This window comes from Brassica napus, chromosome A4 (assembly GCF_020379485.1).
Source record: "Brassica napus cultivar Da-Ae chromosome A4, Da-Ae, whole genome shotgun sequence".
Taxonomy (NCBI): Eukaryota; Viridiplantae; Streptophyta; class Magnoliopsida; order Brassicales; family Brassicaceae; genus Brassica; species Brassica napus.
Window position 1 is genome coordinate 19,536,140 of NC_063437.1, and position 16,169 is coordinate 19,552,308.

At 32.6% G+C, this 16,169-nt stretch overlaps 2 protein-coding genes across 3 annotated transcripts; one reads left to right on the forward strand and one right to left on the reverse strand.

The window, feature by feature from the left end:
- The first annotated feature begins 3,010 nt into the window (after positions 1-3,010).
- On the forward strand, positions 3,011-5,261 carry LOC106447436 (two-component response regulator ARR1). 2 transcript variants are annotated; one of them, XM_022718400.2, is made up of 5 exons: positions 3,011-3,650; positions 3,784-3,860; positions 3,964-4,000; positions 4,112-4,214; positions 4,294-5,261. In XM_022718400.2, exons 1-5 carry the CDS (start codon positions 3,305-3,307, stop codon positions 4,982-4,984), a joined length of 1,254 nt encoding a protein of 417 aa, XP_022574121.2. In that variant the 5' UTR covers positions 3,011-3,304; the 3' UTR covers positions 4,985-5,261. The 2 variants fall into 2 exon arrangements, with proteins under 2 accessions (XP_022574121.2, XP_013744808.2); XM_013889354.3 differs by having other exon boundaries at positions 4,297-5,229.
- A 986-nt stretch (positions 5,262-6,247) lies between these two features.
- LOC106450255 (GDSL esterase/lipase At2g40250) lies at positions 6,248-8,409 on the reverse strand. The gene is made up of 3 exons (XM_013891901.3): positions 7,668-8,409; positions 6,609-6,882; positions 6,248-6,518 (listed from the first exon to the last, which is right to left on the reverse strand). Exons 1-3 carry the CDS (start codon positions 8,283-8,285, stop codon positions 6,331-6,333), a joined length of 1,080 nt encoding a protein of 359 aa, XP_013747355.2. The 5' UTR covers positions 8,286-8,409; the 3' UTR covers positions 6,248-6,330.
- Between the last annotated feature and the right edge of the window lie 7,760 nt (positions 8,410-16,169).

A 16,169-nucleotide genomic window follows, 5' to 3' on the forward strand; every position in this document is an offset into this window, starting at 1 on the left:
TCTTCCCACAACGGGGTTGAGCTAGCTAGCACCTCGTCCGGAATCTCCACCGAAAGCAGACCATCCTTATTAGCGACCTCAACATCATACTTCCTCAGACTACGCTTGTCCTGCGCTACAGATACCCAACTCGGAACCACCTTCTTCGCTTCCCCCACCTCTCTGGACGAACCCACCGTAGAACCTTCATCCCGAGCTTCCTTTTCACTCAAATCCACCTCCGGAGAGGCAGGAGAACCCGGCGGCGCGGCCGAATTCAGCATCGGAAACCTAGCCCCAAAATCGCCCTCAATATCGCACTTTTCCTCTACTTACCAAAACGGTGCGTTTGTCAACTCTAGTTAATTCTGAAAACATCCGAAAATGCCTTTTTCCCGAGAAGAGGTCCAAACTTTATTCGTTTCTATAATTTTTTAAAAAATCAACACGACTTTTGTCCTCAGGGTAATATAATAAATTCAGAAAAAAAAACGATATAATAATGACTGAATAAATATAATATGCAATTGTGGTTTCAATGCCTAAACTATTGGGCCATACATACTGATTGATTACTTAGCTGCAGTGGCTATTTCATGCAAACCCATGCATAATACGTACAAATCCCATATGTTATTATATTCATCTCCAACTTATTCTTTCCCATTAAAATATTTTTTGGTTAACACATCGTTTAATTTAAAATATATGTATTGATACACATTATTGAAGTATTGATATGACATTACTGGAATTTTTTTCGGTCTAGACTTCTAGTGTGTACTATAGTTTCTACAATCTCAGAAGATCTTTAGTCCAAACTCTACATGATTCAAAAGATCTTAGGTTCCGAAACTTAGTTGTCTACAAAAAAAATTTATCATAGATAGGTTCCGAAAATTGAAAAGCTTGAGAGATTCCATAAAACACAAAACACGAAGACTTTGATCAACGCTATATGTATCGAGGAGAATGAATTAGTGTATTGGTCAACATTCAACGGCTTATAAGTCTTTTTTTTGTAAGTTATAACTTTATATTATAGCGTAATTGATATTATTAGCATTTGGTATTTGTTGGGTCGTTTAATTGCTCATGGGTTGCCTGAGGATGGATGTAGCTAGGATTGCATAGGGTAGATATGAAGAACGTTATTCTTACGTAAATAATTATATGTCGAGCCTATAAAACCTAAATAGGATAATTTTTATTTTTACTAAGAATTAATAATTACGACGAAAGATACGAGTACGATTACGGCTGGACATTGGGCTTCTAAGAAAAGAAGATTTTGAAAAATGAAAGAAATGCCATATACCTAATTTGTTTGACCGATGACTTCTGCATTATATCTGGTCACCATTCATGAAATTTGACACGGTACTTGCATGTCGTTTACACGAAAAGTTCTTCTGATTTCGTTAGAGAATATATATACAATTGGGTTAATATATTACAATTTCTTTTGTTTTTTGATAAAGGATTTAATATATTACAATTTCATACTATTGTATTATACAAATGATCTGAGAAGACCTAACTGCACATATTTATACATCAGTTTAACGTTTGGTTTATTTCTTCATTTCTTGATTATGGAACGTGACCAGTATTCGTAGTTAACTACTTTTGTATAAAATAATTGTTACAAAGAAAAAATAAATGTCAAATGTAAACAATATATATTTTACTTTAAAAATATAAATCAAGTAAAAATTTTAATTAATTGAAGATTCGAGCTCTTAAGCTTAACGTTCATTTTTCTGAATGTTTATATGAAATCTATACTTTCGTTGGATACTATTTAGACATCTATAGTTTTGTATTTATTATTTACTAGGAACTCACCCCTGAATGCTAAACTAAATCAATTGCTCGTTTAAATCTAAAGATCAATTCTGTGATACGGGAGAATTCATGTGATTTATCAGCTTAAACTGTGATGTTTCAATATTCTAATAAAATAAAAATAAACCTATTTGGGTTACATATGGAAAAGAGAGATGTACATTTTGCATGTATATAGAGACAGAGATGCATGCATGTGTAGATAATTATAGATAATATGAAATAGTAAGAGTTGTGGAGATGGAGACAAATCCGTGATTGTCGTTGGTGACAGAAACAAGTAGCAATATTTTCTTCTCGTGTCTCTCAGTGAAGACAGCCCAGCCGAGCACCTTTTAACTTCTGTCTGATTCCTCTCTCTCTTTCCTATCTCTCTCTCACTCTCTCACAAAAAGAAGTTATGCTTTTGGGTTTCTTCTTTTTCTGCTTCACAGCTTCGGCTTTGAAGTCACGAGCCCATCCCCCTAACCATCCCCTTTTATTTATTTCTTTGCTTTTTAGTCAATTTAATTTATGAGTTGTAATGATATTATATGGAAGAAATTTCATTTATCTAATTAATGTGTATGCCTCATCAATGTTTCCTTCTTCCGATATTGCAAAAGCTAGTTCGAATGGAACAAAAATATAAAATCAAATGAAAGCATATGTAACTCGATTCATCGGTAACTGGTTTTTAAACAAAAATTTGTAAACCCTAGATTTGCGTCGCTAAAGGGTATTACGAACAGGCTGATCTCTATTTTACCCAGGATTAAAATAGATCTCTATTTTAGGAAAAACATTTTTATGTTTACCACGGAAATGAAAACAGTGTGAATATTTAAAGAAATTATATCTACTCCTTAGAGTTTATTTTCACTTCCCTGTCACGAGATTTGAAATCGAAGGAACTGACTTAATAATTATTATTTGTAAATTAAACACATCGGTGGTGGTATAGTAGTTTTCGTGCACTTCTCATCCAGAGATTGGAAAGATTAAGTTTGTATCTTTAATAGATTCGAGTTTAATCTTTTTAGTATACAAAAAAAGTTATTAAAATATTCTTTTATGACTGAAGTGGCACAGTTAATGTTTAATAGAAGTTAAAGGACCCTTTTTGTCATGAGGTGTAAAACTAGATCTATCTTTCCCTAAGATGTATATAAAAATATAGAAAACCATTATTGTGAAGAAAAACTATATGTTAAAATAGAATTTAGAATATCCGTTGTCATCATATACATATATTTCCATACATATGTAGAGTTGGAGAGAGAGACGCCAGAGGGAAAAAAATGGAATGATGGATACAAGAGCATCCAAAAAGTCATACACATAGACCTTCAAAAGTCTTCACCTTAAATTCCTAACACATATATGTGTTAGTGTGTGACCTTTGATTGAACTTTGTCCACAGAACCCCAAGGTAGACCAAAAAGGTTCAAACCCCAAAACAAGCAACACAAAAGCGGCCAAAGAGCTAGAGACCAAGATGACACCAAGCAGCCAAAGTTCTGAAAACTCCAAAACTTGTCCATCTAACAACTTCAAAGCAACCACCACGAAGGAAGACAACGACAAAGATGAAGAAGAGGAAGAAGAAGAAGAAGAAGAAGAAGAGGAAGATGAAGAAGAGAGATCAGCAGATCAGAGCCCATCTAGCAATAGCTATGTGGAAGAGAGTGGGAGTCAACATCATCATAATAATAATGATCAGATCAAGAAAAATGGTGGATCTGTGAGGCCATACAACCGCTCAAAGACTCCAAGGCTGCGATGGACACCTGAGCTCCATCTCTGCTTTCTTCAAGCTGTGGAGAGATTGGGTGGACCAGATAGTTGAGTTTCAGTTCTATATTTGAATCAATATTTAAGATCATTGCATATTTATATATATGAAAGATCTACAGTTTTAAGGGTTTCTTGTTGATATTTATTTCATTTTTTCTTTGAATGATTTTGGTGGAGCAGGAGCAACACCGAAGCTTGTTCTTCAGTTGATGAACGTCAAGGGGCTAAGTATTGCCCATGTCAAGAGCCATCTTCAGGTTTGCAAACATATACACATATATTTTATATCTATATACATCATCTAGAGTTCCATCTAAAACTACATATTTCCACCTTTATTTTTATTTTATTTTTACGTAGATGTACAGAAGCAAGAAGATCGATGACCTAAATCAAGGTAATTTACTTCTTTTAGGTAATGAATTAGGGTTTCTTTGGAATTTGATCGTAAATATTAAAACTGAAATTGGAAAGATGTTGGTTTCTTTTCTTCTTATTATTACTTCAGGAGATCAAGGATTTTCTTTTGAACACGGAGCTGGTTACACTTATAACCTTAGCCAACCTCCAATGCTACAAAGTTTTGATCAAGGGCCTTCTACTAGTTTAGGGTATTTACAAAATCTTTGGCTTATAACTTCTATCTACATATATGTTAAAGCTAATGTTTAATTATATAACTTGGATTAGCAGATACGGTGGCGGTTCGTGGATCGACCATAGACGACAGGTCTACCGTAGCCCTTGGAGAGGCTTAACGGCACGAGACAATACAAGAACAAGACAAACACTGTTTAGCTCACAGCTTGGCGAGAGATTTCATGGAGTTAGCAATAGTATTCTTGATGATAAAAACAAAACTATTTCGTTTCGAACCAATTCTCGTGAAGCGGCTCATGCCAGCAATGGTATAGGTGAAGCTGTTCCAAGAAGTCATAGAAGTTTTCTTGAAGGTATGAAGACGTTTAACAAATCATGGGGACAGAGCTTCCCCTCCAATCCTAATCCTTCGATGCCATCAAAACCACAAGATCATACTGCTGTGACATTGAACTTTCATCAAAGTGACAATCCTCGAGTGGGAGAAGAAACGGAGAATGACTTGAAGAGGAAAAGATTGTTATTATCTGGTGACTACAATAAGTCGAACCCAGATTTGGATCTAAGCTTGTCCCTTAAGGTACCTCCTACACACAACAATCTTGGAGAATGCTTGTTAGAAGAGGGAGAAAAAGAGCATGAAGATAGCAAGCGGTTATCTCTTTCATTATCTTCATCGAGTTTATCACAGCATGGTCGAGCCATTAGGAAAGAAGATCAAAATGATCATAAAAAGAGAAAGATTTCGGTCTTGGCAAGTCCCCTTGATCTCACTTTATGAATATATACTGCAACATATATATACGTATATTCTAAGTGAGATGTTGAGGTACTTGTTGATGGAAGACGGTTCTTTGTGGTTTATCATTCGTTGCATACTTGTGACAAGACCCATAACTAAGGTAATAATAGAGACATTTTTAAACGTTATTTGTCCTTTTTCCACATATTTTTTCAAGATGTTAAATGCTTGTTAAATATAAATGTTTGTGATCGAATTGTGAGCAGAAATTTTTTTATTCTGAATAGTAGTATCCAAGAAATAGATTTGCGAGTTATACGGTTTTCAGGGTTACAAGACATTGCACGTTGCCTTGGTTGTGTCTTGTTGTGAGACGTTACAAATGTATGTGTAGTTCCCGTTTTCACTCACTCTCACACAACAAGTATCCTAAGCCAATATTTTGTTCCCTAAGAAGGAGATCATGTGGGTAAATATTTACATCAACGTAAAATCAGTGGAGATTATACATGCAATCGTCCATCTCTATTTGCATTAGAGCATGAGCCAAATTTGTCAATGTTACAACCAAAGTAATCACATTAAAGTTAAAGTCCATTTCTAATTTGGCATCACTCTTGTAATGATTTCTGACAATACCATGCACTCTTTTAATATTAGAATGAAACCGTTTTTTACAAACTTTGTTTCTTTTTTGGGTCAAAATGAGATACAAGATAACCTGGATCTATTGCTGCATACAAACTTTGTTTCTTCTCTCATAAGACTTTCTTTAAGAAAAGTTTGGGGGAGAAAGACAAGAAGACAGATGTACTTGACAGAGAGATGTTCTTGATCTCCTCGATAGGCAACAAATTATTTGTAATTCGCATATAATCGTTTTCTTATCATCTCGGGCCTTGAATAAGATTTGGACATATTGTATTCTATATTTGAGAATATTTACATATTTTTCAGGGAATCAAAACTATGGAAGATTTTTGTTGTTTTGTGTATACCTACATGTGTCTTTGTTGTATAATATTCTTCCTAAGCCTTAATAATTGACCAATATATATTACATATTTTACATGTATACTGTTAAGTCAAACATATTTGTAACGTTAAAATCATTTTTGCCTTTAGTGTTAGTGTTTTTTTCTCATAGAATTTTATAATAATAGATTTTTCAAAATTATATAATTGATTGTAGAGTTTACAATGGTTACATTATCCATATCGATTTTCAGTCAAAATGCATTTGCGGCATAACCATAATATTTCACCAAAATAAAGGTTATATTTGTCAATTAGACATATAGCTGGATAAGAATGATGTGGAGACGGTGTTTGATGATGTCCATTTAATTACAACAGTAAACCCGCAAATGAGAAAAATAAATAAATTAGAGAAGAGGAAACAACTTTTTAAAGGCGTAAGTAGCTATGACAGAGTAAGCCTTCTGTGATGGATGCACAGAATCAAAGAACATGTACTTTGAAACATCCTCGCAAGTCCGAGACAATGGCTTGCATAGAGGTCCTGCCTCAAGCAGCCCCGTCCCACAACATCCTACCAATGTTTCTTCCAGTCCTACATTAGTTATACCAAAATAAACAAATTGGAAAAAAAATCACACAACAACTAACAAAATTTGTGTATTATAAAACATAGATTAGTTACCATATCTATGAGGATGTTTGATCATGTCTATTAATGGAGTGTAGATGTCAAGGTAAAGAACTTTGGAGCCTGGAAGCCTTTGACTTAGACGGAAGTTTAGCTTCTGTAGCTTTTGATTGTATAGCTGAGAATCAGCGTTTTGATTTTCCGTGCAGATCCGATGATGGAAGATGCGAGGGATAGTAATGGTACCAAGTGTTACTTGCACTGGAAGGCATCCTATTGGTGGTAGTCCAGCTACTGTAATCCTTCGTGCTCCTGCGTCGTGTAGTCTCTGTTAAGCATTAGTAAGATTTTAAAATACACGTTAGTATTTAGATGTTGTAGCTGTTTTTGGATATCTATGCAGCATAGACTATGCTGACTATGCATGTATCTCCGTCTTTTCTCTGTGATCTGAGATGAGAGTATGATTAGATAGCAGATATAGTATATGGGCCTCAGTGACCTGAAATATCTCAAGTTACATACAAAACTGGGCCTATAAAATATTTGACGAACAAATAGCAAAAACGCAAATTTTGAGCTAAGGCCCATTTAGAGTTTTCAAGTGTAGAAGAAATACATGACGTATGATTGAAAAGATTTTAACATTTCAACTTCGAATATACTGTTCAGTAATCAATTACATATCTAAAGCACGTGGTTTATTAAAATTAAATTTTATCATTGGTTCTCTTGAACTTTAAAAAATAAACTTTCAAACGAAAGAGGGAAATACTGAAATGGACAACACTATTTAGGATTTAGCAGTACATAACGAATACTATAATATATACTGGAAAAGTTATCAAATACTTGTCCAAAAATAAGAATAGTAAAAAGTGTATATGATTGTTGGATTAGAAGAATGCGTGGAGCCGTATGGGTCTTAAGACTCTTAAGTCTTAACCCTTAAGTAGTTTAATGGGTGGGATCCATGCGACTAGGACATTTCTTTTTTTTTTTAATATATAAGATATAATTCTATATAGATTAGTTTATGGGGTTATTTTCTATGATAATTAGTCTATAATCTAAAAAAATTAAAACTTAAAAGTTGAACGCAGCTAAATTAACCTGGATAAACGCTTCGACTTTGCTGAGTAGATAATCTTGATAATCCGAAACGGAGATAAACCTCCCAAGAACATGATCATAAACATTATAGATCATATCATTAGTCCCCGCACTAATCACAAACAAAGCATTCTTAATCACCCGATTAGCCTCCAAATCTCCAACCACACTCTTCATCTTACGTACTGCCTCCTCAAAGTAACTCCATTGCTTGTCCATGGTCAAAGTCAACGACATCATTGCCGTCCGGTCATCTAAACCACCTCCGGCCGAGGCAAAACTAACGCCGGTCAAAAGGTCAACGGGTTTGACTGACGGGTTGAGGTAAGCTGGTAAAGTGGGTTTGAGACCTAGAGAGGAGGCTATGAAGTCGGTGGCGAGTTTTCCATCTGAGAATCTTCCGGTGGAGAGTTTAGCCGGGAAAGATCTGCCGTAAGGTGGATGGTTGCTTTGAAAAAGAGTTGGGATGTAGTTGTTGTTGCCGGAATCAACCGTGGAGTCGCCGAAGGCGTAAAGAGCCGTTATGGGTGGGGATGGTGATGCATTGATAGGGTTTGGAAGTTGGAGAAGAAGAGTGAAGAATATGAGTAGGATTGGTTTATGATGATTAGGGTTCATGGTTTGGTTTGTGTGGAATATGTGATGAAAAAGAGAACCACATTGTCCAATTTGTTAGAATTGCGAATATATATATCACATCGGTCCAAAAACGGTATGAAGTTGAAATGAATAATATTTTTCTCTAGCAATAAATATTTCATTCTCTAATCTACTGGATTACACTTTTCAAATACATTGCTTAACAAAAACGGTTATTTTCAAAGTGGAAAAGAATAAATAATTGGAACAAAAAGCTTCAGAAAACTAGAATAATCAATGTTTTCTCTGTATATGTGTACCTTTGTTGTTGTGAAATATTTCGATCAACAAAGTTTTCTCTGTATATCTAAATGTTTCACCACACGATTTAGATAGTTTTAACTAATTTGTGGTTTAATTGTTGAATGATTCTTCAATTTTTACACATGCTGGTGTTGGTTGAGGATCTCTACCCATCACATCTAATTGCAGTTCACAAAACTTTATGTTAGTTGTATTTCAAGGTATACGTAATTTATAAATTAAATAGCATATGCTATTGCATATATTACAAACGCATGTGCGGCCAAAGCGGTTTATGGATGGTCATATAGTACAGTACTTGGTCAAGACCCGCGTATTGCGCAGGATGAACATTATATATATAAATTATTTTATATATTATATGTTTATAATATATTATGAAATAATAAATATATATTGAATAATTAAAAAGTCATTATCTACTACTTATATAATTAAATTGGTGCGAACATATAAATAAATTTTATAAATCAAAAAAAAAAATTTCTATTTGTTATGATATATAATTAAATTTAAATGATATTAACATATATATGGTATATGTTAATATTAATATTTATTAGATGATGTTTTTTTCTCATATTTTTTTTATCATTTGTATATGTTATAGCAAAAAGTATAAATTAATGATAACAAAATTTCCACTGTGGGATTAATGGTTTAAGTAATTTAAAATATTTTAAAAAATTAAGTTGTCAATATTTTTTAAAATTTTTTATCAAAAAAATGTTCAAAGTAAATTTCAAAACTAAGATATTTATGTATTTTTATATGACATATAGTTTAATTTAAAATGATACATATATTTATATATATTTTTTATTTTTGATACTTATTAAATGAGACTTTCAACTTATATTATTTTTTAATTATTTGTATCATGTCATAACAAAAGTTTTAAATCATAGATCACAAAATTTGAATGTAAAACTTTTAACAGTTTTAGTAATTTATACTCGTTTTTAAAAATTCAAAATATAATATATAAATAATTTTTTAATTTTTATTATATGGTTACTATGATTGTTTAATTTATTTTAATAGCTTAAAATTAAACAAATATAATTATAATACACGCTTATTTTTATCAAATCTTTATTATTCAAAATCATTAATTGTCATATATACTTTAGCCACATTAGGCAATTTCGTAATCTTATTTAAGAAAATAATGAAGCACATTAATAATGTATTTATTGTGGTTTAATAAAAAAATTATTATATATTTAGGTGGACCAACATATTTCTTTAAGGATTCTAAAAATTATTCTAGTGATGATACGTGACTACAAAAAAATACTGCAATACTTCTCAAATAATATATAGGGGATATAGACAATTGAATGCCTTTAGTACATCACCAATTCACCACTTACAGTTTGTATGTATAATATGTAGAGCATATCAGAATTCAGAAAGGGATTATTTCTATTTAAAGTCTGTAAAGATTAGAAAAGGACCGAAGATGACTAATAAATGGCGTGCAAAGAGAGAGAGCAGGCGTGTAGCTGAGTTTGATAGCTAGCCTTTAATGCACCCATTAACCATCTAACTAATATTTTATAGCTGAGTTTTCTAATCTTTACAGACTTTAAATAGAAATAATCCCTTTCTGAATCGCAAACTAGATTCCCTATTACTCTTGTGGCGTATTTTATAAAGAGAAAACAGCCGTTTAAATCCCGAACTTTCAAAAATAAGCTAAACAAAACTCCAATTTTTAAGCAAATCAAATAAATACTTTTTTTTAAAAAAAATTCTAAATTAATCCTAAACTTCAATTGACTCAGCCTTTTTAAGTCAGAAGTCAAACGTTAATTAGACGTAAACGTCTGTTAAATAGTAAAAGGCTGAATCAGTAGAAGTTTAGGATTAATTAGGAATTTTTTTTAAAGTTTAGTATTTATTTGGCTTACTTAAAAATTGTAGCTTTGTTTAGCTTTTTTTTGAAAGTTTGGAATTTAAATGGCGGTTTTCCGTAATATAAGTATTAGTTAATTATGTCGATTTTGCAGGTTTTGAAACCCAAACTCCTTTGAACCACCAGTATGTATAATGTAATCAACATCCATGATGATTACAATATTCCAACATTAAAGGGATAAGTTTCAAAAAAAAAAATTAGTCGGAATAACATGGCGATGTACGTGATACGCGTGGTCACACAACTCATAATTTCCCTGTCTCGTTGATAGAGACGATCTTTTATGACTTCACGCGTCATATGGTTATATGATTATACGATCGTATCAGTTGAAATATCATAAATAGTCCGTATGGTCGTGTATCTATCCACCTTATGAACGCAAAGCTATATACGTCGGGGGATGCATTAAGTTACTAGCGTATCATTCAGGCTTCAGCAATCCTAATGTCATGTGAAACAGAATTTTAAGAAGACAATAAAGACGTGTTTTCCTTGTTTATTAGGGACTCACATGCACCCAATTAAATGGCAAATGGTGAATTGTTGGTCTCACTCACCTCATTGTCCCTTGTCTGATTTCTTTTCTTTCAGTGTTTACTTTGAGAAGTCCCAAATCCCACATGAGAATCAGTCTAGTTCATGTCACCCTCAATACCAACTGAGAAGAACTTTTAGATGTGTTGCAATAATCTACTGAATTTGTACGATGAATAAAACCCTTGAAAGACTTATCCAAGTCATATTTTCTGTGAAATAGCTTCAAACTGAAACTAGCAACACCAAAAGCAGACATGACTTGCTAGAGAAATCTGCAGATGTAACAAATGGAGAGATGCTACATCTTCACATCACGTTTTCTTCAACTTAGCTCCATAATCTAATTCTAACCTTACCCAAAAAGAAAGCTTATGATTATGGATCGAGTCCAATACCTAAACTCAGAGCTTAGTTACTCACTTACTCTTATTGCTATTGATTTCAATACCAAAGGTTATTCGGAGAATGGGTTTTAAATATAGTGGGCTTTCTGGTAGTATTATAGTCGTATTTTAAGAAACAACCCGTTTATGTTTTTAAGGCGATGTCTTTCTACAAGTCATGAATATAATCCAACGCTGGGAAAGAGTTGGTAACAGATATGTGAGTGCAGCAATAAAAGATAGAGAATGAATAATCGATATACCTAACCTGATTATATCTTTTGCATAAGAAAGTATTAGAGGAAATTAGGTAACTAAGAATGATATAATTAATCTAACAAGGATTAAGAGATACCTAAAAATTGATACTACATATCTTTTAAGCACCATAGTTGATTGAAAAAAACAATAAAAGAACACTTTAACTGATGTTTCAAAAGTTTAGAACGTGGCTTAGTATTATTTTTAAAGTAGTTATCAAATCCTAATTTGATTTGGAAACCTATTTTAATATCTTCGTTATAAGCCATTATGCGTGCAACTTAGAACCAATAGAAAATAACTTTTCGCAGCAGAAAATACTTGCGTGTTCATGAAAACTCTATTTGGTCTATGACTATGAAGAATGAACGTACTTTACTTAGTTTATAGTTAAGTAATATAGTAACATCACCTATATGAAGAAAACTAACCGGCTACTATATATAACAATATAAATACACTACATATATCATACTGAAGACTATTATGTGTAAATTTGATTAAACACTACCAAACAAAATCAAAACAACAAAACAAAGATATGATTTTGGGAATAAGAATCACTTTTAAAGAATATCTCTTCTTCCTTTTGTGCGAAAAGACTTGGATTCAATCGTTAGCGAGGAATCCTTTCGTATGGTTAGAAAGATAATTAAAGAAGTCGAGAAAGGAGGTCACTAAAAGAGGGGTTGTGATCAAAAGAAGAAGAAAACAATGCTTATCACATCAAGAAAAAAAAAAACATAAAAAGGTAAAGATGCAAATCACATCTAATCTCTAAGCTTATCCTAATAATAATTTAGACTATATATAATTTGTTTAACCCGATCTTCTGCAATATCCAGAACCAATTATCACCTAATTTATGCTTAATCATCCAACTTTTTAAAACATGTTTTTATAACGTTTGGGCAATACAGGACCTCCACATTTACCCACAACAACCCTTGTGTTTTTTACCATTTCCGGCCATTGGTGTGTTATTGAACTTATTTAATATTGACTCTGTATATATCACCATGGAATTATTTGCTTTTCATTTACACGTATTAAAAATAATTTGTATACCTTTGTTCAAAAGAAAATCATATACATATATATAGATATATTTCATCTTAAATTGTGTTATTTTTACTTTTAAAGCTATCTAAGAAGAATTGAAGTAAAAAGTATTGATGTATATATAGTTAAATCATTTTCTATATCTCTCCAGATGCACATTTTTAAATAAATAGGATATTATATGGTTTCCGATTCTAAAATAAGATCATACAACAGTATATATTTATATATATAAGAAAATCAACAGGCATGAGCCAAATCTAACTTTTTTTTTTGTCAACTTTGGATGGAGCTTTGTTACAACTTACAACGACTCATACCTAGGTGATGTATGTGAATCTGTAAATTAAATTTCCAAGATATTTTTGAACACAACAAGATAGTCAAATACCGATTTTGTTTTTCACGCGCAAGCGAAAGAAAATCATGGTTCACGAGAGGTTGGATGGATTGGCAGGGTAGTACTTCTTGAAACAGAATGCATCAATTTAAAATTGAACCCTTAAGCATTTTATTAATTTACAAAAATTTGCTATTTGGCTGTATAATTTGTATTAATTTTAGTGGCCATGATACTGTTATATATAAATTCTGTCCGTGATCTACTAGCATGTCACCCAAGTATTGTATATAAAGTAAATATTCTTTTTGATATTTCGCTATAAATTTAAAATGGTGGGCATCTTCCAACTAATATTGCATAGTGTCTTCATAAACTGGTGACATCTGACTTTCTCATGTTTAAGTAGTTTATAAGTTACCGTCAATAATCTTTGTTTCTCAGTTTTACACTAGATTGCCAATTCACTTGGTTAGCTAGCTATTGTCAAAGAATAATTAATAGTCGTTCACTTCTAGTCTGTATCAAAGTTTTTTTTTCTCAGAAAATTCCAAATCCATATTCTAGACTGGACATAGTAAAACGCTACGGAAATAATATAATGAATGGTTAAAGAGTTAGAATCTTGTCTCCGTGCCAGTGAAATTGTTACTGCCTACCAATCTTTGACCCAATAAAAGCTTTGGGAAACATAAAGACAAATTCTCTCTTTTATGGATTCAACTTGCATTAATTATGATTGCGATATCATTAAGAGCCGGTGGCCGGCTTTTACATTTTAACACTCGAATCTTCTTATCTTCCTTGTTTTTATCTCAACGTAAATATTATATTTAATCGATTTGTGTATGCATATATGATATATATATATATACACATTTATATGTGTCTATATGTGAGGTTCTGTAAACATATGTATAATGTATGTTATCCCTTCGTGTCCCTTTCAAAGGAGCCTTAGTTTGGCTTCACATATGACGTATAACAAAAGGTGTGTTGTTATTTTCATGTTGAATACGATCATTCATTACCGGCCAACATTTTTTCCTAGCTACAATATCTTCGGGTACACTGACAAAATATGTTTGTCAGCAGAAATTATGTAAATGTTACTAATAATGCATGTATGTAGATCGAGTTTAGTGGTAATAGATGTTACTTGTATGAACATTGACCTTTTCTTGTTTACCTGAACTGACAAAGGACTTAATATGATTAACAATGCAACAATATTCTAAATAGTAAATACATATAACGTTTATTTATGTAAGAGAATAATGTACTATCAATCTTACATATCAAAATTAAATTGATACTAACAAGTTGTGGAAGCTAACGGAATTCGAAACTACCACTCGATTTATGAGAAAGAATGGTAGCTACTTGCCCAGTGCTCAATAGCTGGGCCTACCAAATTCTTGTTGAATGGATAATATGTGCATGTGGATGTTTCTTTGGGTACACCCAATTTATTTAATTATTTTCATATAAGAAAATAGTTATTATGCGTCGTGGCGAATAACGAAAATATATACATGTACATGACGAAAAATATGATTTGTTTTACTCCTTGGCTGCCCTACGCCTTTTGGAAATTACGTACTGATCAATTTAAATGAAAAAGAATAACTTGATGACAAGGGTTTTGTCTTTATTTTCATATGACTCGTCATATTAATTGGATCTTTTATCAACTAAGTTCAAAATAGGTTTTTGTATTTTCATCAATTCATCAGAGAGAGCCGATATGCTCTCTATGATCTATGACTGTTTTTATAATATACATATAGTTTGCTTTTTAGATAATTTGCTAGCTGTAAAGATATAATATCATTTCAGTTACTATTCTCCACGACAGTGATATGCGTCTCCCTAGTGCATTCATTTTTGGCCAAGTATTAATGTACCCTCACATCTCTGGTTACATGTTCAAATTTATGTGCTAGTTTCAACACTGATCACTTCTTGAATGAGTGTTTGGGTTTTTCATTTCAAAATGACTGAAGCGCTAATCGATGTTTTAAGTTTAGTTTATATTTTATAATAATTCTTGTATACATCGTAAATGCGCGGTTAAGTTGTGGAAGTGTTTAGGGATCAGTCTCAAAAAGAAGATATTTGCAACGGTAGAGCTCGGCGTGTAATGAACTAGGCCAAAACGAGGGTGATATGGGTTTGTGGAATGTGGTACACATCTAACATTATGGTAAAGTAAGGATATTGTGAGGATCAAAGTGAGAGAGATGCTTCTGGATTCTAGGGACGGATTGTAACTGGCCTTTGGATATAATTGAAGATTTATAAGAAATGCAATGGTAGATATCTACGTGTATGTTCTCTATTTTGATCACCGAGTGTGTGGTAGACCAGTTGGTTTAATAAGCGCATGCATTGATCTTGTTGTGCTATTGGTTTGAAATCCGTTGGGAAGAGTACTACATATATCACTGATATCAACAAAAGCTGATCACTCCGGGCGATGAAGAGATTAACTCCTAATCTACACAAAAATAAAATCTACATATAAGATCTAAGGGTGGACTATATAGAAATGAAGAATTTAGACATCTAAAGTTATACATTACATTTTACCAAAAAAAAGTTCTGCATAACTAATATCATCAATGACCAGCATTCCTCGACCTATACTACATATAACCTTTTTGTGTCCTTGTTTCTGCAATAAAATCAAGCGACGGTATATATATATCAACTTGTGGAAGTATACATCTCGAACTGGACGGACCGACAACTTACTCAAAAAAGTAGCAACTCTGAAAAATTTACGAGCGACACGACACCAGCATAACATAACTTTTACCTTTTATTTTTCATCATTCAGCGACACTGCTTCTTGTTCATTAACGTGTCCTTGGTGTCACCGACACGAACAAGACGTATATTATATGGAAAGTGCATTTCACTTTTCAGCATGCATTTACTGTAAACGACCAAAGATCGTAGATGACTAGCTCTAGATTCCTTGATCAGTGTCCCAAAGAAAAAAAAAGAAGAAAGACATGACTACCGTAACATGTGCATTCCATAAAGCAAGCTTCGCACCTTTTTTCTACCAAAAAAAATCTTCG